This window comes from Spodoptera frugiperda, chromosome 12 (assembly GCF_023101765.2).
Source record: "Spodoptera frugiperda isolate SF20-4 chromosome 12, AGI-APGP_CSIRO_Sfru_2.0, whole genome shotgun sequence".
In the NCBI taxonomy this organism is placed as follows: domain Eukaryota; kingdom Metazoa; phylum Arthropoda; class Insecta; order Lepidoptera; family Noctuidae; genus Spodoptera; species Spodoptera frugiperda.
In genome coordinates this window covers 8,391,458-8,413,102 of record NC_064223.1, presented here as the reverse complement: position 1 = coordinate 8,413,102, position 21,645 = coordinate 8,391,458, and the positions used below count along the sequence as shown (strand labels likewise).

General features: G+C 39.0%; 2 protein-coding genes across 4 annotated transcripts; both read right to left on the bottom strand.

The window, feature by feature from the left end:
• Positions 1-116: 116 nt before the first annotated feature.
• Positions 117-2,658, bottom strand: LOC118263143 (uncharacterized). Its single transcript, XM_035574953.2, has 9 exons — positions 2,435-2,658; positions 1,833-1,984; positions 1,634-1,754; positions 1,404-1,538; positions 1,025-1,153; positions 799-931; positions 599-718; positions 362-473; positions 117-273 (listed from the first exon to the last, which is right to left on the bottom strand). The coding sequence occupies exons 1-9, from the start codon at positions 2,566-2,568 to the stop codon at positions 206-208; spliced, it is 1,104 nt and encodes a 367-aa protein (XP_035430846.1). The 5' UTR covers positions 2,569-2,658; the 3' UTR covers positions 117-205.
• Positions 2,659-2,852: 194 nt separating this feature from the next.
• LOC118263145 (probable ubiquitin carboxyl-terminal hydrolase FAF-X) lies at positions 2,853-21,600 on the bottom strand. 3 transcript variants are annotated; one of them, XM_050697188.1, is made up of 48 exons: positions 21,403-21,600; positions 20,595-20,667; positions 20,215-20,344; positions 19,586-19,805; positions 19,221-19,364; positions 18,902-19,100; positions 18,657-18,815; positions 18,343-18,496; positions 17,245-17,396; positions 16,911-17,168; positions 16,735-16,833; positions 16,492-16,634; positions 16,013-16,233; positions 15,768-15,898; positions 15,496-15,692; positions 15,308-15,410; positions 15,059-15,227; positions 14,731-14,977; positions 14,506-14,656; positions 14,302-14,421; positions 14,082-14,213; positions 13,897-13,995; positions 13,310-13,458; positions 13,121-13,234; positions 12,884-12,995; positions 12,631-12,784; positions 12,373-12,506; positions 11,918-12,142; positions 11,691-11,852; positions 11,353-11,584; positions 10,707-10,874; positions 10,550-10,623; positions 10,349-10,461; positions 10,096-10,269; positions 9,865-10,006; positions 9,619-9,772; positions 9,372-9,519; positions 9,132-9,252; positions 8,773-8,912; positions 8,528-8,687; positions 8,253-8,446; positions 7,719-7,819; positions 7,397-7,608; positions 7,055-7,317; positions 6,738-6,969; positions 6,442-6,645; positions 6,043-6,161; positions 2,853-5,957 (listed from the first exon to the last, which is right to left on the bottom strand). In XM_050697188.1, exons 2-48 carry the CDS (start codon positions 20,634-20,636, stop codon positions 5,699-5,701), a joined length of 7,530 nt encoding a protein of 2,509 aa, XP_050553145.1. In that variant the 5' UTR covers positions 20,637-20,667; positions 21,403-21,600; the 3' UTR covers positions 2,853-5,698. The 3 variants fall into 3 exon arrangements, with proteins under 3 accessions (XP_050553145.1, XP_050553146.1, XP_050553147.1); XM_050697189.1 differs by having other exon boundaries at positions 12,884-12,992; XM_050697190.1 differs by having other exon boundaries at positions 15,496-15,683.
• Positions 21,601-21,645: the final 45 nt, after the last annotated feature.

The window sequence follows — 21,645 nt, the reverse complement described above, 5'->3', positions numbered from 1 at the left end:
TTATTTTAAGAACCCTGTTAAAATTATTAGGTATGTAGTAAGTAACATTTAAAATACTATGATGAATGACGTAGGTACTTCTAAACATTTTTTTTCTTGACATTAAAACAAGATAATTATTCATGGTCATTATATTATCTCAAATAAACAAAATGGGTACATATTTTGCAGATAACGCTTTGTGATCACGCGCTCCTATTTGATCTCATAGTTTACTGTAGGTCGATTCATGGCGAACCATGTCTTTAGTAATGTCAGCAATAGTTGGAGTGCCTGCAAAAATAATAATGACGATATTTCACAATATTAATACTAGAATCATCATCATATCAGCCATAAGATATCCACACATGTACTGTACCTGCTATTTGAAGCGTATACTCCAACTCTGTTCGGAATATACTGAGCATTCTTTGGACACCAGCTTGCCCACCGACTGTCAGTCCCCAAAGAGCAGGACGACCGACGAAAACCTGTGGGCAAACATTTGACAAGTATATTTTATATGACCTTAAAATTCAACTCTAATTGCAATGTGATAGAGTACATTTTATAAATAACATTATTTAATTTTCCTAAGAATAAATTAAGAACTCACCATTCTAGCACCAAGAGCTAAAGCTTTGTACACATCAGTTCCTGTGGTCACTCCCCCGTCCAAATAAACTTCAACATTGTACTTTCTCACAGCTTCCACAATTTCGGGCAATGCTTCAATCTGAAATATTTAGAAATACCTAGGTATCACTCAGTCCAAAAATAAAATATATACAGTATTTTGTGTGTTATTTGTATTACCGTAGTAGGAACACCGTCCAGTTGTCGAGCTCCATGGTTTGATACTAATATTGCAGAACAACCAGCTTCAATTGCTTTAACTGCATCGTCGCCGCGTAAAATGCCCTTTGCAATAATCGGCAGCTTTGTAATGCTGCGGATTAAAATATACTTAATTACTTATTTGAGTTGCCACCTTACCACATTACATGACTGTCTATGAACTAAATAAAATAAATTGATTTACCTTTTCAACCATTTAACTTCTTCCCATGTCAAAGATTTATCGAATAAGTTTTCGACGTAGTTATTAAGCCCACTGCCACTTCCAGTGCTGCGAATCTTAGTAGACAAAATACCGTCAAAGTTAGCAAGCCTGTAAAAATATTTTCATTTATTTATGACTAATCGCGAGCGGATGCACCCGCTGGTCGACTCTTTAATGCTTTCTCAACAAATAGACTATCCAACAAAGATAAATTTCGAACCGTACATTTCCGGAGATTACCGCATTCAAACCAAACTAACAAAGTCTTCAAAGAATAATAAATATTAGTTGTGACCTGCCAAACTCGTCTAACTAATTATTTATGCTCAAAAATAAATCCACGAAATAGAAATCTTACCTCAAATGCGGAGGCAAAGTAAATTTATTCCGCACATCTGCGCGTCTTATCCCGAACAAAGGAGTATCAACTGTTAGGGCTATTGCTTTAAAACCTGCCTTCTCTGCTCTTAGTACTAGATTTCTAGTTACTTCTCTGAAAATCGTACAGTTAGTGAGGTTAGTAGGTATAGTAATAATCTTCACATAGTGCCACAGATATATATATATTTAAAGAAATATAAAAAATACCTATCATTGTAAATATACAACTGAAACCACTTTACACCATCAGGCGCAGCCTCCGCCACTTCTTCAATAGAACTTGTGGCTATAGTACTGAGTGTGAAAATTGTCTTCTCAGCTTGAGCAGCTTAATAAAACACATTAAAACATTAATTACAAATGAGAAAATTACAAAACAATTATACAATTATGATAAGTCAGATACCCCTTGCATTAGCTAGTTCTCCTTCGGGATGTGCCATCCGTTGCATTGCGGTCGGTGATATACCGACGGGAAGAGACACATCGTGTCCCAGTACTTTAGTTCGAAGATCACACCGAGTTACCCCAATTAAGCATTTTGGTCGAATCCTCAACCTGTATATAAAGACATTATGTACATGTACTTTGACGAACCTAATGAAATTGTAACATATCTGTCAACAATACCTATGGCTAGTGGTATTAAAATTTTAAACCAGTTTAGCACTTTATTTTTTTTACTAATTCACTAATTTTTCTTCTATATCAAAGGTTGTATGATAGACAGACAAACGGTAGCTAATAACTTTGGCTAACTAATTCATTACTCATATGTTTGATAATCAGCCACATTTGTGAATTATTTTTACGGAAAAAATCACAATTTTTCAATGATTTTCAATATAGGGGTTCAACCCCCATATGGATTTTTTTGTGATAAAATGCAGATGTTACTCAGCCTTAAAGGGTTATAATCCCAACCCTATCACGCTTTTATAATATAATTGGATTTATGCCTGGCGTATGAAATGTATGTTTGTATCAAGTACACAATCCTAGACTTACCTTTGAAACGCTGTTCTATTCTCAGCTAAAGTTTGTTCTTCTGTGGCCCCACTTTTATAATAATCTCGTGCAGGTTTTGGTAATATGGACAGTGCAGCATCTTCTATTTCTTTAACACTTATATATTTCTCCATTATACAAAAATATCAGTGTATCACGAACGCAGGAATGACTTGAATATTGGTCGTGAGATGCGTGCAAATGATAGCTTATCTGTTTATGTAGTGTATGTAAGGGCACAGGTCATTATAGCTGTCATCGAACGACATAGACTCTCCCCAGTTGACTTAGATGTAAATAAAACATTAACATCATTTACTAATTATTGTTGTCGAAGCTCAAAAGTACACATAATTTGAACAATCATTTTTCAATTACAATATACATTAACTTAAAATGTACCAATGAAACTCTCAGAAAGATTTTATGAATTTATTTCTTGATTTGAATAGTATAATATCTGTGTGAACGCTTCTTGAGCATTCTTGTATAATCTTCAAATGCCATTTCGTTATATTTGCCATAGAAATGTTATACAAAACTCAACTGATCTTATAATAATTCTATGAATACACATTTTACACTGTTCTCGTGAAAACTGCAAACATTGAACTGCAGTGAATAATCCCAACATATCTTGCCAAACTATTTGATGTGTATCGCGTACAATGCTATGAATAATATGCTACAATACAAAATTTTCAATATAAAAAAATTGCATTTATTTACGTGTGTTTTCGGAACGCACTAATAGACATTTATTTTTGAGATCTTTTGCGAATTTCATGAATATAAAGAATGAAGTTCATGTTGAGTTTCGACTTATTTCCGGTTGATGATATTTACAAGATTTCCAATCTCGCTTTGAGTATCATACGTCTGTTACACATGTGATTAGTTACCGGTACATCGACTCATTTGTTTCTAAACAAGAAACATAGCGGTTCACCTATCTAAGATCAATCACATTTTATCTCGTTTCAACATAATATCGTTAACTTTGCATTTTATAAAAGATACAAAACATTTCAATTATTAAGCTATTAAGAAAAGGGCCACCATTTTCCCTTCTATCTATAACTCCATCTTTGGTAATAACATTAACAACAATCAGCATTTTCTCGAGCAGGTATCTAATTATTCACAATGCTATTCTGTACTATATCAATCATTACAACTTGTGATTTGGATGTTTCTTTCACTTATAAAACCATGATAAAGCGACTTTTAAATTTTAAAGCCAAAATAAAATCACGACTCGACGTCATTCAATTTAGCATATAAACATGCTTGGTGTTTTAGTAATCAATAAAATTTTAATTCTATTTTATCACATTATTTAAATACTTTGTCATTTAATTTATTCGTACAAATATATGTTTACATGCGAAATGAATGACATAACAGTCTTTTAAATAAAAACTTGTTAATAGATCAATATACAGACTATCAGGTGCAAGCATTGAGCAAATAAAATTAAAAATAAGGCACACGGTCTATGCGACCATAATTTGAAGGCTCATTAATGTTTAAATTAATATGAAAAAATAAATACTCACAGAATATCACGGTGGTTTTATATTTGTAAAATACTAGAATGCAAAGTGCAAACGTTAATGGCTACAAGTCGTGACTACGAAAAGGGCGCACGTCCGCGAGCGCACGCGCGACTTAGCGTCTGCGTCGCCTGATAGCCTGGATGTTACAACAATTTTACCACTAGAAAAAAAGGAAAATATTATACAACCGTCGTGAAATATAAAAATAAATAACATTATATTACAAAGCAGAACATTGACATAGTGGCAACATTTTCCTGTTAGACTAGTCGTTAATACCTATATCTACACTTTTCACTGAATTAAAACTAAGTTTATTTTATTATAATAATACATCTAGCAAATTAAAAACTGAAATATTAAACATTGTTTACATAGTCAGAGTTAGGCCAATATGTGTTCTCTGGCCTCGATAATATGTATTTGTTTTACTATGTACAATTGATTCTACTTCACTCATAAACACTGCAAACTGCATTATATTAAAAAAAAACATGACTTGGTTTTGAAAGCTCAACTACAGTTCCTACCTAATATAAAATGACTGTTATATATATGTATGTCATAATATTTTACAATATTTATAAGTGAAGTAGGTTATGATGAACTCGGTCCCTAAATATCAGTGATGTCTGTCACAAATTAATTGTTTAGCTCGTAAATTATTTGAGTTTCGTCAATTAGCAAACATGTTACATGACATTTGTTGAGTAAAAATTGAATTGATCGGAATACAGACCATGTTTTACTACATTTTCATACAGGAATAATGATCATGTATCAACTACCTGCGTAGTCACCGCTGGAAATATTTTATTTAAGACGATACACATACGTTCGTACACACATCAGTTTTAAAGTATATCTGTCCTAATTTTATGAATATGAATATGTCATTAAAATGTGTCACTATATCACTAGATAATAATTTACGGAAATATATTACGTTAAAAATTTATAATAAAGAATAAAATAACTTGCAGAAATGCAGCAAGAATTAAAATTAAATTAAACATTACCTGCATTCCTACTTTGAAAGTTAAAATATTGAACTTCAAAGACTAAAAAGTACGCACAAAACGAGTTAATAAGCGAGCGAGAACAATTAAAATCAACTACGTGACCCTAACCGATAGCACCTAGCTTTATACTTTGTCATACGGCCTATGAATTATGTACTGTGGGTTTTCTGTTAATTCATGCCAACTGTTCCGAACTGAAAAGTATAAAATAGCTTAAATAGCTATCTATCACTATTTTAAAATGCATTCAGATGACCTATTTTAATAAAAGCATTATTTCAAATATTGTTCATTTCATATAGATTAGAATACAAAATCGCTCATGCAGTAACGAATGTGTTGCAAGTCCACAACTCATTTACAGATATTTTGCACAGATAAACAAACTTATTTCTAAAAGAGATTGCTTCTCGTCGTGTCGGTGAACTTATAAATATTTGGGGACCAAAACTATTAATATTCCGAATGTCGGGCAGCAACCGCCCGTCTGTTTATAAACGACGCATACGAATGGGACACGCTCGTGTCGGGCGCGAGACCCCAGTCGCTACGACTTATACATTCGACCGTCGAGAGAGCACTACGACGAATCCTACGGCGAATAATAAATACTATGGTACTTTTAAAGCGGAACTCGTAAGTTATATAAATAAGTAATCGCAGGGCGGGGACTAGAGACGCGTTCACAGCGGCGGCAATGGGTCGCGCGACGGTTGCGCAGGCGGCGCGGGAGGCGCGGGGGGCGCGGGCGCGGCGCTGGGCCCTGCGCTGGGGCCCGCGCTGCCCGGCCCGCCGGCCAGGCGCCGCGCCGCGGGCTCGTCGTCGGCCGGCTCATCGTCGTCGCCGCTGTCATCCGCCGCGTCACCGGACCCAGATCCCTCGGCGCCTTCCCGACCTTCTTCTTCTTCTTCATCTTCCTCTTCGGGACAGAGTTGATAAGCCCTATAAGAACATAATTAATATGAATGAATGCCTGAAAATAGAGGAAAACAAAAGTTTCACTAGGATGTAAAACTCAATGACTTACTTTTCCAGTGTTTTCCTGGCGGAGTTGCTTCGCTCGAGGAAATATCCGCTAGAAGTCTCGTTGGAGGTGCCGGGTGGTGACCAAGTACCATAAGAGCCGTAACCGCCGGGGCCATACTTCTGAAAACATTTCTCCTGATCAATTTCAAATCTCATAACCTGAATACCAATTTAAGTGGCGCGACGAGATCTAAGATTTATTTACGAAAGAATGTGTGGTCATAATAATCATATAACACCAGTTGTGTATTTCAACTTAGTTTTGATTTAGGAAGTCCAGTCAAGCGATGACTATAAAAATAGAAGACTGTCTGAGCCTCATAGCTCTTCCCCAATTGTGACCTGGCTATCCCCCTTGCCCCGTTAGACCTCGCGCGGAGCGTGCGGTAAGTATAGTTACGCGGTCGAGCTCGTCCTGCAGCCAGGCCAGCAGCTGCCGCCAGCGGCGGCGCGCGTCGTGCTGGTGGTGCACGGCGCGCACGGCGGCGGGCGCGCGGCACATCACGCCCACCAGCAGCTTCACGCAGGCGTAGGCGCGCTTCTGGTAGTGTCCGCGGGCCCGCGCCGCCGTCTCCAGCAGACCCGGCCGCTCCTCCGACACACCCTGCGAATCGATTCATATATAAATAAACGTTGTTTTCATTTAAGTCACATGTGTGATCTCCATAGTGTAGATTGAGTAGAAGGTTGGGTTACCTTGATGACGTTATGTATCCGGTGTTGTTGCCAGCTGTCTTCCATGAGAAGTAATGCGGTGAGTGCGTCAGAATGACGACGTAGTTCGTGGCAGTATGCATACGCCATCTGCCACAGTAACTCGGCCAGAGCGATGCGGGACCAACCGGCGTGTTCCCAGCACAAGAATTGCAGAAGTCTGATGCCTTCGTCGCAACCGCAACATTCTTCGGTTAACTTTTTCATATAACTTCTGAAACATGAACAGTGCAAATTAGGTCGACAACAGTAACGTTTACAAATAACACAGGCATAGCAAAGCAAGCGTGAGTGCTGACCCAGTTCTGTTGTAGAGTACGTCCGCGGCGGCGGGCGACAGCAGCGGGCGCGGGCCGTGTCCGTGCGGCTCGGCGTAGGGGTTGGGCAGCGGCGCCGCGCCCTCCGCCGCGCCCGCCGACTGGCAGCGCGCGCCCACGTCGCAGCACCGCGCCAGCGCGCACACCACCTGGTGCACCTTGGCCGACTCGGGGTACTGGTACTTGCCCATCGCTGTGTTGGTTTCATCCATGCACACGGATAAAACAATATCCAACAGCTTCAACTGCAATTTAATACATTAACATATAAAACGCACTGTGTATTATAAAGAGTAAGTTAGAATAAATTAAAGTATATGTTACCCTGAGCAGCTGATGCTTCTCGCTGATTCCGAGGCAAGCATAGGTGTGGAAGAGGTTGAAGAGTAGCGGCAGATGCCTGGCGGCGTGCGAGTCGGGGTGCGGCGCGGCGGGCGGCGGCGGGGGCGCGGCCAGGGCGCGCGCGCAGCACAGGACCTGGTCCGACAGGGACTGCGCCTCCTCGCGGGAGCACCACGACCCGTACCCAACGCTCACTGCCAACATACTACTGCCTCACACACTGCATCTACTCGCTTAGAACACGACTCTAGGTGTTAAGCTTTCAAGATTTGATGATCATAGCAATTCCTGTTAATTTTATTACCTGGTGGATCTTGTACTGAGAAGTGCGCCAAAAACACAATGATCTTCATAAATACTAATCTCACTTCGGCTGTCGGGCACGACAATAAGTAGTCGCATAGTCTGGAGACAAAAGGTTACGGTTATATTAGACACTAGCTACTCTCGCGCGGTTTCACCCGCTGTTTCAATGAATGCACTATCTAACGCAAAAACAATTAGTCTATTTGTTATATACTATTTGTTGAGAAAAGTTATAAGCTATAAACGCCACCTTACTATCAATAGGAACCGAGTAGTCGGTGAAAAACTAAATAAATGCGAAAATAACTCACTCCTCTGTTTCTTCTTTACACCTAAACCATTGTATCGATTTGAATAATTCTATTTGCGTATGATAGTCCATTTATTGAGAAAGGTATAAGCTATATAATATCACGCTACGATCAATAGGAGCCGAGCAGAGCGAGTGAACCGCGCAGAAGTATCTAGTATTAGTATACGTTTATAGATTCCATATATAATTAAAAAAGTAACAATATTCGCAGCCCAGTACCTGTGTGGATGTTTGAATAGATCTGTAGCGAACCAGGCTCGCACAGCTTGCGAGCACCTCAAATGTTGGCAGAGTATGTCGTGCCAGTCAGCGGCGGGACCGCGCAACGTTTTCTTGGTGCGGAACCCTACTTGGAACAAGAATTTTGTTGCTAGCTGTACCGCTAACATTGACATTTCTTCGTGCTCGGGGCCCTGTGTTATTAAACAAAGAACTTCAACAATACTGTACATACCTAAATAACAATTAAAACAGAACATTGCTGTACAACATACCCAAATTGCACTTTGAGATCCTGGTAACATCTGTAGTCGCATGTAGCAAAGCTTCTTCATAAAATTAAAATGTTCAAGACTGAATTGATCCTGGTTGTGAGAGAATGCAATATTACTGCGACGCACTGACAGCCATATTGGTCGAGGTATAATATTTTCTCTGAAATAATAATAACATGGACATTAGACATCAAAGTGGACAAAAAGTCAAATACTGTTTTAACCCACTTAGAATATATACTCACTTCATAGTCAAGTTTTTCATGGATTGTTCCAGAAGCGACTGTGATTCTATTGTGTCCTTTCTGGTGTAAAATAGCATATATGCATTCCACCATCGTTTTTGCCGTTTATATGAGACCCTCTTTAGCATTGGATCAAACACCTACAACATAACCAAAGTCACTATGGTATAAGCACAAAAGGTGTCCTTACCCCCTTGCTCATAAACATTAAATAAATTATTATGTTATGGATTAGTTATCCATTGATAAATCTTTAAATTGTATAGTGAATTTACAAATTAATATTTTGAGTTTATGAATAAAGGGGAAAGTGTCTTCTTGCGGTCCATGCAGTGTTGTTGTGGTCGCTGTATACTTACTTCGCCCATATACTCTCCGCCGAAGCACTGCGCCTTCATTTCCTCGTCGTCATGCATGCCACACTCCGAAACATCGCCATCATCCAACTTCACCCACCTGCCTGTCACGCTGCCATTGTCTCTGATAATAAATGGGGCCTTTGTTCAATGCAGGGATTTTTTGTACCAACTACAGCTATTATTAATTTTTGGACATATTTTAAATTAATGTAATAATATAACAATATATTAGTTCTTCACCTGAGTAGAACATATGAGTAGTAATGTCCTCCGGAGGCCTGACCCGAGTGTACAACAATGCCACTAAGTTGGTAGTTAGTCTCCTGGGCCTTCTCTTCACCACCCTCCCATAATGACGAATCACCCTCGGCTCGAGCCAGACCCCATGCTGAAATTTATATTGCGTTAGGACACAAATTCAACTCTATCTACTACTAACTAAGAATAGTTTTTGATTACACAGTTATTCTAAATGATTACCTCTTACCTGTGTAAGGTTCGACATCCAGTTCCCTTGGGAACTCGAAGTAGTCATTGAATTTGATTGCACATACTTTTTCGAAATCATATTCGAACCTTTTTAGCTGTATGACTAAGACGGGAGGTAGTTTGTTTAAGCATAAGCGTTTAACTGTTACTACCTGAAATAATAATGTGAGAAATTAGTAATTGAGTAGAGACCACTGAGAATAGAAAATGTATTAACATAATATTACAAGACAATCGAACCAACCTTTTTATTACACTTGTCACAATGATAAGCATCTGCGCCTTCTAGTAATTCTCCTCTAACATATGCCTCGAGAGATTCCTGCAGGCGCGACATGTTCCTGATGTCCAGTGATACTACACTGAACGGTTCTTCTTTACAGTATCTGAGACAAAAATTATATAGAAATTAATAACGGTCCTTCAATGTACCCAATACCACAAACAAGTTATGTATATTTTAATATTGTATCACCTGTGAGGGCAGCCCTTGCAGATTTTTTGATCAGAATATGTGCCTCCCATAGTTTTAGCCATTAATTGTTCTTGTCCTAATGTTTTCAGAGCTTCATCCAAAGACTCTACCAACGACATAAAGAATTCCACCGCGTCTTGTTGCTCGCGTAGATTCACGGGCTCCCCTTGAAGCCTTAAAACAATAGGGTATATTTTAAATTAAGGTTTGTTTAACATATTTCAATTTAAACTGATAAAAAAGTATTTCATACCTAAAATGTGCCCAAAGTCCGCGTGGTATGTAGTACTGTAACTTACTATAGTGTAGATGTGCAAATATTGCTTGTACTTGTTTTAAAATTGTGATGTTGTAATCTGTGTTGCTCTGAAAAAATATAATCGAATATATAATTTATGTAATACTGTCTAAATAATAAATTTAAACAACATGAAGAATGAAGTTAAGCACATACTTCAATATTATTTTCGACAATGCTGTGATGATGGTTTTCGCCAGAGAAATCTTCATTGGGATCTGTAGCAGCACCTGTGAAAACAATTTTCTTCGTAAAGCATGGAAACCTTGCGAGTTAGTTGCACTAAGACGAGACAAGTTGAGAGCATGCAGACCTTGCACGGTGAGCAGCGCGTCCCGGACGGCCCGCACGCAGTAGAGTTGCTGCAGCACGGAGTTCATGTAGCAGGTGGCGCCGGCGTTCTTCAGCCCCACCAGCCCCGCCGGCGGCCGCGGGCCCACGCACGGCATGTACTCCCACTCCGCCAGGGGCATGCTCTTATCTGCTGGAACCACACACGAGTGTATTAGTAATGAAATTGGATTTAATAACTGTTTTTAAACAATACACCATGAAATATATGTCGTTTTTATTAGTAGGTTTTATCTAATGCAATAGCTTTACAAAGTTTAAAACAAAAAATAACCGATGAACCATTTTAAAAAATATACGCGCTTACGAACTCATAGTACATCTATCCCTCGGTGGGAGGCACGTACGATGCAAATAGTGCCTACAAAGTTACTTCTAGTATGTCATGTGTGTAAATCAGGGAATATTTCAAACTAATTTTTATTTTACTTATGTATTGAAAGCGCCTCTTAAAGCCGTGTGACGAAAAGGACATAAATTTCACGGTGTATAAAGGCCACTTCGAAACTTGGAGATTTCTTACAATGTTTTACTTGCACTTATAAAGCACGTTAAACTATGTTTTTTTGTCATTAGCCTAGTAGTAAGGTAGTAAAATGTGTACGGACCACTGTAGAACATGAGGTCGAGCAGGTTGGCGAGCGCGGCCATGTTGGGCACGCAGCCGTGCACCAGCGCCAGCAGCAGGTCGGTGGCGGCGGCCGCCGCGCTCGCCGTGCGGCACAGCGGCGCCACCGGCTCCGCGCCCGTCGCGCCCCCAGCCTCGCCCGCGCCCCCGCCCCCGCCCGACACCACGCACCACGCCCACGAGTACGGCCACAGGAACTCCGTCGTCACTTCCTGTACACACGGAATCAATCATTACTCATTGTTATCCTGGCTATAAGCTATGTCCATAAAAGTATTACTTATAATAGCTAAATTGACGAGTTTTAAATCAATTTACCTTGATAAGACCTGCGTCTTTGTGATCAGGGTGTGCTCCATACTGGTACTTGACTTGCGCCGGTACGTGCGTAAACAACTCCTTGGTGAGGTTCAGGTGTCCTTCCAGCAACGTATCGTCTAACGATAGAGGGTTAGCGCGGACAGCTCGCAACCATGCCACCTATATAAAAAATATCGTTAATACGATGATGAGTTGTGTGAGTACGTACATGATGCGCCCCATACCTCTAGCGCGAGGTCGTCGAGCGTGCGCTCGGTGGGCCCGGCCAGCGCCACGAGGCGGCACAGCAGCTGCAGGAACTGCATGGCGTGGCGCGCGTGCCGCGCCAGGCGGGCGGCGGCGGCGCCCAGCCCGGCCGCGCCGCCCAGCGCCGCCAGCGCCGCGCGCGCCCCGCCGCCGCCGCCCCACGCACACATGCACAGCAGCTGCTCCGCGCACGACACGCGCACCTGCACACACGGTAGGTGAGGACGCCGTGGCGCCTCTCAAGCCACTCCTCAAAGAGGGGACTTACCGCTGCGTCACAGCACCTCATTATCTATCGCATCCTATACGTCCTGCTCTAGTCGAATATTCAATGAATTAAAAAAAAAAAGAAATTTAGAATATACCTAGATGAACTTATTCTTAACACCTCTTAAAATATTTTCTATAACTACTGTTATGAGTTATCACTCACCTGAGGGTTCGGGCAGTCAATCATAAGGTACAGCGCAGTGTCCTGCCACCACGGTTCATTCAACAGGTTGTTCTCCAAATGACCTCCACTCAGTGCCATACAAATAGTCACCACCTCCATACATTCTCGGACCACTGCAATTTATGTAAAATCAGTTTAAATTCGAACCTACACAACATTTTATCAATTTATTTTGTACTTAAAGCTTGAGGCTCAACACACAACATTGCATTAGCCAAAAAGATAAAATGTACTTACGAGTAACGTCATCAGGGTGTACAATGCCGCTTATATCGGAGGGTTGTGCCACGGAGTATGAGAGGCTGTACAGAGAACGCACCGTGGCCGACGTGGGGACGCACCACCACACTAGCGCAGACACTGAATCACTGTCTTCGCCGCTCAACACCACCTGTTATACAAAATACTTTATTTATCTACCAAGTTCTGCTGAAAATGGCTAATTGCTATAACTGCACACGCTATTATAAGACACAATATACTATTTTACCTGTTCTCCCAATGCATTAGCTAGTTTCTCAGCAATTGCTTTGACCATCAGCTCACACGTATGGTTTGGCACTGTCTGCAGGGCTTCACGCAGTATTGTCACATCCCTTCTACTAACAACAACACAGCAGTTAAAACATGGAATTCCATACACACACACACACACATACATACTGTAACCATTAGGTAAATAATAGGTGAATATTATGATAGATTAGGATTATGTCAGTTAGCTAACCTGAATTCCTTATCGAGATTTGCATCCGTACCATCTGGAGCAATTATTTCAAATAGATGACCAAGTGTGTATAACGCTAACTTAGCCAGTCTGACCAGAGCTAGATAACCAACTCTGAAAATAAGAGAAAATGTTAATACTCATGAAACTTAATAGTTATGTCAGAGAATATTTAGATTTCCAAGCTACCTCCTGGTATGTGGTGCTGCCCCTTGCAAGAAATCGTTGTCAGACAAGCACTGCACCAGTAGAGGAGCTTTCTTCACGCAAGCGATCTGAAAGTTGCGGCAGCGCTCCAACCTCGTGTCTGACGATGGCATCACCATGCTGTATAGTACCTGCACAATTCGATCACAAATATTTTACCTGTCTTATACTGTAGGCCTGTGAAAAGTGGTTATCTATTATATAAAAATAAGTCGGGTTTTCCTTCCTGACGCTATAACTCCAGAACGCACGAACCGATTTCCAAGGTTTTGCATTCGTTGGAAAGGTCTCGGGCTCCATGAGGTTTATAGCAAAAAAAAACAGGAAAAATTGAAGAGAAAAGCCAGAAAACAGGGAAAATCATTGGTGGCGAAACGGAGTTCGCTTGGTTTGCTAGTCACATATAATAACACCTAGGGCATAAAATGTGATACACGGTTACTATAAAAGACATTTTGATTTTAGAATACAATTTAGGGCATATCGATTTACGTAAAATTTTTGTTTATAAATATGAATTTAAAAACGTCCAGATATTCTTGTTATTTAAGAATTTTAAATATACGTACTTCTACGTTATAAGCCACCGTAGGCGGAGCTGGGCCGTAGAGCATATCCCTCAGTTTTGTATCATCTCTGCATAACAATGCCTCCGTAAGCTTTTCCACCTACAAAAATAAATATGACAATTTAGAATACCCACTTTGATTATTCAATGTATTAGCCAACATTTCTATATAATAAATAAACTTACGGTCTGTTTATGCGCAGGGCAGATCTGCGAGAGTAAGTGCGCCGCTTCAGTGAGCGGGCCGTGGCCTTTGGTGATACCAATATGCTCCAAATCTAATATAAAGGGCAAGTACCATGATCCCTGTGCAAAGAGCTGAAAGAAAAACATCCAAATAAGGTTGAGTTCAGAGAACAGTTTTAAACTATGTGTGAATGTGATCACAGATTTTAGTTTTACTTACAACGCCAGGCAATGCGTGTTCCGGTGTGGGCGACAACGGAGGCGAAGAAGTGGAGGAGTCACTGCTGGACTCATTCGACGAGCCGCACCCACCACTGCCACACACTTGTCCGTCATACACCTGCATCAGTCACACACATATTTTGTTAATCTTTCTGAACTTCAAATAGAAGGTGCCACATGTCTCACAGGAAAGTTTAGTTACCTTAGCGACAATAACAGTTTTGTCACGAAGCGGGATTTGCGATAGAATTTTTCTATCGTGACTAGAATCTAATAGCTCCCCATTAACATACAGCTCCAACTTATTTACATATAGTTCTAACTTTATATTACTCTCTGAAGCATTCTTCAGCCTAGAACAAACAAAAATCCGTAAGAAATGTATCGATTATTGTGTTAATCACACTCATAAAGCAATAATACTAACCTTCTTTGTATATTGGAACGCAAGGAGTGCAGTGTCTCATTAGAGTGCGAAAAAAGTTCAACATCTTCAATTTGTCTTTGGCCAGTTTGAAAATTAAATCTGACTATAATCGTACACTGCCTCCCTCGGCCCGACCTGTAGATAGGTAATATCTGCCGTTCCGCGGAAAATCTTCTATCACATTCGTTAATATATTCTTGTATGGCACGAATCACTCTACACATTCTCGTACAACTCTCTGACGAATCTGTAACAGACGTTTAGAGTTAGGGCGATACGGTCGAGTAGGAGTCAGTAAATGTACTCGTAAGTGAGCCAGCGCGGTCACCTTCGTGCGCCTCCATGTCCTTCTGCAGGCGCTGCGTGCGCGCGCAGCAGTGCGTGAGGAAGGCCTCGTGGTGCTGCGCCGCCGACAGCTGCGGGCCCACGCACGTGCTCACCTCGCGCAGCAACTCGATGCCGCGCGCAGAGATCTCGTCCTCGCACTCCGTTATCACCTGCGACACACTCACCGTCACTACCCAGTACCCGACTACTTACACACGCTCGATTCCGATAGGACAAAATAGCCTCTTACCCTCCATAAATAATCTAATCCTATGAGATCTGCATCGTTAAGTAAAAAGCTTCGTCTCTTTACTTTTAGTTTGCCTTCTTTGGAGTTTACCGCTTTGAAGAATCTAGAAATATTTATGACATTATTGAGACATAATGATGTATTAAGAGACTTCCATCTCTTATTCCATGGTTGAAATAAAATATTACCTTTCAAAACACTTGATACCAGCGTGGGTTAGTAAATTCGGAGATAATGTCATAATGTTCCGTCGAAAAAAATGTAGATTAATATTAGGATCTAAATCGGGCTCTTCGCCCATTAGTTTGCTGAACCATCGGAAACAGGCCTCACGATCGCCCAGGTGTGCTGGCTTCTCAGCCAGACATACCCATATCTGTTTTGCCTAGAAAATATGAGCAGGAATTACACAAAGAATAAAAGATTCACAAAAAAATATGAAGGTAAGTAGCCCCCTCACTTGTTCTGCACACAGCCACAGTTGTCCATCTTTCAAGAGAAATCTTAGAAAACTCAATCGTTCATGTACTTGAGCCGCATGCGGGTACCTGCCATCTGGTAGCCAATTGTCCCAGTCGATATCACCCTCTTCTGTAAAATGATCATTATAGAAAACTTCAGATTTCAGCAACTCCAAATACAATATTCTCAATTAGTAATTATATGAGCTAAAGCATCTTTTAGTTCCGTTAGTAATAAACTCACCGGCCAGTTTAGTTCGCACAGCCTCCATGTAGTGTGTGAGTGAGTCTGTTACGAGTATGACAAGCGAGTGCTGAGTCTGCAGGCGGTCGATCAGTTCCTGTCGTGTGACATGAGGCCGCAAGCCCGTTCCACCGCCCGCCTCGTACAGGCAACAAATCTCGCGCATCATTTTTAATGCTGGTAACACCCATTTTTCATTTGTTTTCAATTCTTCCACACACCTACACATTACAAAGTTAGTTAGTAAATCGGGAATTTCTAGAGAATAAGATAAAGAGCAAGTAGAATACCAGCGCAAGGCCTTGTCTTGCACATGCTGAACTGGTGCCATTTCGCCACAGACTTGGGATCAGAACATGTACCTACACTTATGATCTAATCTTGTATAATCCGTACATCAGTAACATAATCATGATAAATCAGAATACATGATCCAATACAAGCAGGAGAACGCAAAGCAGAGCACAAGTTATACTTACTTGTCCAACCAAAGCGTCTTCTGTGCGTCACGATCTTGGCTACAGCTGTAGTCTAGTATTTTTATCAGATTAGCTAAAGCCACATCCATTATTTCGGTACATACTTCGTCCGAGTGGGCCAAATTCCAAAAAAGCACTAATACCTACAAAATAAAGTTTATTTTAAAGTATATTCCAGAACATTTGTATATAATCGTTACTATTACCATTATAAAATATTGGAGATAAATTCCAAATTATTACCTTGTTTGCCATTACACCATCCTTATCATCTTCTGCTAGTCTTCTTATTACTTCTAGTAGTTTATCACTTTGCTTTTTGCTGGACGTAGCCCAACTTGCCTATAAAAGTCTCACATTAAAATAAAGTTTACACAAACTGTAAAGGATTTGAGAACAGTACCGAAGTATAGACCCACCTTGAAACAGTCAAATAAATGGTCAAGTTGATCAGGAGTAAAGTCCCAAGCCAGTTTGGCTAGTAAGTCATGCAAGTTCTTGACAATCGCCTCGTGCTTGCCGTGCTGAGCCTTCCATATCGCATCCAAGTCATCTCGCGTCAATGAGTTCTCTTTTATCATAAACCTAAGCATTTTCTCCAGTCTATCTACATACTGCGGCTGGTGAAGGGAGTCCCGTAAGACTATGTCCACTACTTTATTTTCACGAATCCAAGTCTAAAATAAAATTATGAAATTAAAACCTCACCTCTGAAATAGTTTATAAGTATAATAATTAATAAAAATATCTTACTGTTATAACAGTTGGCGTGAGCCATTCTGGTTTGGGTTGCTGGGAGAATGTACTAATAAGTTGATTGATTTCGTTCAGAGCTGACATTTTCCCATTGAATGAAGACATTTGCAACAATCGCAATATCATTTTCAACCGAAACATTTCCAGAGCTGAAACAAAAGACACTCGTTACCATCTTCAACAACTGAGTTCTTTATCTGACAATTTTTGGGAGATACCTAAGTGGGTCAAGTCGAAAAAAAAAAGGAATAGAAAAAATTAAATCGCGCTATGCTAGTTCTTTCGCTGGGGATCCTTCATTGAAAACCATTGACTATAAGTCTACAGAGAAAGTTTCATATTCCCAATCACAGTCTCACTAAATATTCAAGAGAAATCTTCGTCTTCAGTCGCAGGCATCTCCGAAGCGATACAAGGGTCCGTAGCATACAATGTAGCAGCAAAGGGGAGGTATTAAAACTGCGCCCCTTAGCAGCTACAGGGTATGCTACCAACCCAACCCGTAGTGGAAGACCAGCTTGATAAACTTGGAATATTCCATCTTCACACATTTACTTGAAATACGGTTCCCGTCATTGCATAATGTCCCAATAAAAGACTGAAGCTTTTTTGTTATTAATTTGTTAAACACTTGTAAACTAAGTGATTAAAATAAATTATTAGTAATTTCTAATTTAAATTATTATATATTTTTTCGTGTTTCACTTTTTGCTCATAACAGAATAGACAATGTCAATGTAGTAGTGAGAGAACACACATTTTACTGCAGAAGTCTAAATCAAAACCAAACGAATTCAATGTACCATGAATAAGCATTATCATAACTTAATGTCTTTTCACCCTATAAGGTAAATACAGAATCACTTACTATTGTACTATTTGGAATCCTATACAAAGTATAAGATTTTTTTTCCCACATTCAATAAATGTTAATCTTATTAGATTCCCACATAAACAATAAATGAAAATCCTATTAGATTTATTATTTTAGCAAGCCTATACATACACGATAATAGATTAAGGAGTTGTGTGTCAAAATATAAGAAACTTATTATTTTAGCATTAGGAGTAACAATACCATAATGTGGCACTTACATTTAAGTAAACTGTGATACTGGGGAGTTTTCACTGAGACGTATTTACAGGCGCGAATTAAACAAGAAACAGTGTCAGTCTTATTTTCACTACCGCGCGCTTCTCGCTTCAGTTCTTCATCAGTCAAACTCTCAAGCAATGTGGGAATACATTCCTGAGAACAAATATAAGTTTAAATCGAAACATAATAAAAGGTCATTAAAAATCGAAAATATATTATAATTCTTGACAATAATCGAAGATTTGACAATGTGGGTAGAAATGAGTCCACTACAGTAAGTTCTTGTGATTATAATATTTATCATATCACTTACGAGCACAGGCAGCAGGTATGTGGTAACAGTGTGTGAAGTAAGGAGGTCGTGACAGAGTCCTAAAGGTCGCAGCAACTGCCACACGGTCGCGACTCGAGTCTCTCCACTGGTGGACTGCTCCAGTGACGAGGGCTGCTCACTGCGCGCCGGTATGGAAAACTAAAACCATAATTTATATTGTGAACATGTCACTTGTCTGGACCATTAAAATAAAATTTTATTCAATTACAAAATGAGAAACATACTTCACCGCTATCAGCAATAACTGGCACTATTTCTGTGCTCTCAACTTTATCACATTTGTTTTCTTCATTCTCCTTCTCTATGATTTCAGTTGAAACTTTTTCTTCTGAAGTGACTGAAGATGTCAGCTCAGTCTTTTGAAACCCCATTATTGTTTCAAACCTTTCTCGAAGTTTCACAAAGCCACCAGCTTGACCAAACCTGACGAAATATAGAATATTTACAATGAAAATAATCAGTGATGTTTAATAGTACAGATGCAGGCTGTCCAACAATATATAATTTGGATTGTTGAGTAAACAGCATGTAAATAGTACATACACATTAATTAAATGAACCAGCCATCCTCTTGGTGTGCGGTGGTCCTGTGACCTTGCAAACACTTCTGACTCTTGGGCAGTACCTTGCCCTGGTGGAGTAATAGACAGACCTTCACAAGTTCTTGATGCATTGAATGTGTGAAATCTGTGGGCATTAATAAAATATCACAATTTTGAACTAAGTTAATATTCAGACATATCATTGATTACACAACTGATTTGACATTATTAAACAGAAGCAGAATAATATGCAAGTGTAATAAAATTATTACAGATTAAATTCATGATAATGCATTGTATAAGTAATAATGATGATCATGTTATTAATACACTAATGTAGTTAATTATTATGAAATTATTTCTTACTTGTTATTGGGATTGAATGTCATAGATAATAAATGCAGGAATCTTGGATCATCTAGTTTCATTGCACAAAGTTTGACGAGTTTCTCACAGTTTGAACGGACACATTGCTGAATATTATTTTTCCAGGATGAAACTGCATCGTCAGTCAGTATCTTAGTAAATGACACTGTTAAGGCATCATTATAGAATCTCTGACATGCTGGGTGCGTTGCATCTTCACCTGCATAAATAATACATTTGTCAACAAACAAACAGCTGTTTTTATCATAAATGCAAATGCTAAATAAGTAAGATAATAATTGATAACAGACATACTCTAGACTTTTAAAGATAACAAGTTTGTCTTTAAGCATATTATGGTCAATATTTCACAATAACAAATATGTATAGCTAGTTAATTACACATATTAATTTATGGGGATTCCCCACAAAATATTTTACAACATTCATGTTTCCACACCCTAGGCATTACACTTTTCTATTTCTGCGCATAATAATTATGTACAGTGTAGTTCACAACATCACAATAATGAAGGTGATTTAATATAAAATGTGTTTTCACTTAACACTATGATGGAAAGAGTAAATAAGATTTTAAACAGTTTAGTAAAAATAAAGTTATCACAAACCTTTTGCTGCCAACTCAGTGGCAGCAATAAGCAATGCCTCTAGCTCCTGTTCAGGCAACACAGGTACCACCCAGCGGGGATGAGATATCTTCTCTTCCAATGCCTTTAATTTGGCCTCGGGGAATGCCATCTGATAGAATGTTACATATTTAACCTGATACTAAACTGACACAACTGAACAGTATTTTTACTGTTCAAAAACACTCTTCTTATAGCACTTTTGTTACAGTAGGTATGCAAAAAGGCTTTTGCAATCTTTTTTAAAAAGCTATTGTTATCAACTATTGATTTTTCTTATAAATATTAATAATTTAAATTGTTAATTACACATAACTGCTGGTATAAAACAAATCATCTCACTAAAGATATAATATTCTTACCTCCCCTGGCATTTGATCTTGTTCTTTCATTGATATAGTCATTATTTCAACATGTGATTAATCATTGCACCCCCTGGAAATAAGAGCTTAAATTGTAACTCTTTTCTGTTCTATTGATAGATTGAATTTTCAATTGATCTGCAATATTCTTCAATATTTCGGCCTTTTGAAAAGAGTTAAACAATAGAAGGAAACATATAGTAAAATGGACTTGTTTTATTGAAATGTATATATTATTTTCATACTTTTTCAATGCATTACTGTTTAAGGCGTGATAGTTAGTTGTAATCTTGTAAGAGAGAAGAACACATAAAATGATCAGTTCATCTAATTATAATCTATCACAAAAACGAATTTGAGTCACCAAAGCCCACACTTATCTTTGTATACTATTGCATTAATACGCACGACAAATACGATTTTAATTAAGACACTAAAATATATCGATTGAGAATATCAGGGCACGTTTACTCCGAAATAATAGATAGAAAAAATACTATTTATTGCAATATTGGTGAGATTCTCAAATCAATCATTTTCCTCTTAGAATTTTAAAGCTTATATAATTATAATCCTTTCATTGATAGCGGCTAGTTATAAATATGACTTCAAGGAAGTATTCTATTATTAAATAGTTATAATACTTGCCCTACCCACAGAAGAAGATCTACAAAATAATAATTCATAAGATCAGCCGGCGCGACAAAATGGCGTCATAATCCCAAACAAGACAAAGCAAAAAAAAATAGATATGTTGCACTTAAGCGTCCAAAATCGCAAAGAAAATCAAATATATAAAATATTTTACCTTTGCGTTTACCATATATTCAATTTACTGAAAAAATCTTGAAATAAACCACCAAAATTATTACACTAACACTTTTTTTGACGTAAGGTAAGTAAGAACGAAAATAGTTTTTATTTGTTTCAACTCCTATAAATTTTACTAGGCAAAGGTACTACGATACAGCCTTCTTTTTGATGTAGAGATGACCCATACATAGGCATATTAGTACGAAACACAGTGAACAACCCCGCGTTCTAGTGAGTA

What these genes read in the sequence shown, in the direction of transcription:
- LOC118263143 (XM_035574953.2), bottom strand. Translation starts at nt 2,568, where the DNA reads ATGGAGAAATATATAAGTGTTAAAGAAATAGAAGATGCTGCACTGTCC. An exon ending in ACTTTGCCTCCGCATTTGAG is followed by an intron (nt 1,154 to 1,403) that starts GTAAGATTTCTA and finishes ATATTTTTACAG; the next exon opens with GCTTGCTAACTTTGACGGTA. An exon ending in TAGCTCTTGGTGCTAGAATG is followed by an intron (nt 474 to 598) that starts GTGAGTTCTTAA and finishes GTTTGCCCACAG; the next exon opens with GTTTTCGTCGGTCGTCCTGC.
- LOC118263145 (XM_050697188.1), bottom strand. Translation starts at nt 20,636, where the DNA reads ATGACTATATCAATGAAAGAACAAGATCAAATGCCAGGGGAG. An exon ending in GTATCACAGTTTACTTAAAT is followed by an intron (nt 17,397 to 18,342) that starts GTAAGTGCCACA and finishes CTTTTGTTTCAG; the next exon opens with CTCTGGAAATGTTTCGGTTG. An exon ending in TCACGCCAACTGTTATAACA is followed by an intron (nt 17,169 to 17,244) that starts GTAAGATATTTT and finishes ATTTTATTTTAG; the next exon opens with ACTTGGATTCGTGAAAATAA.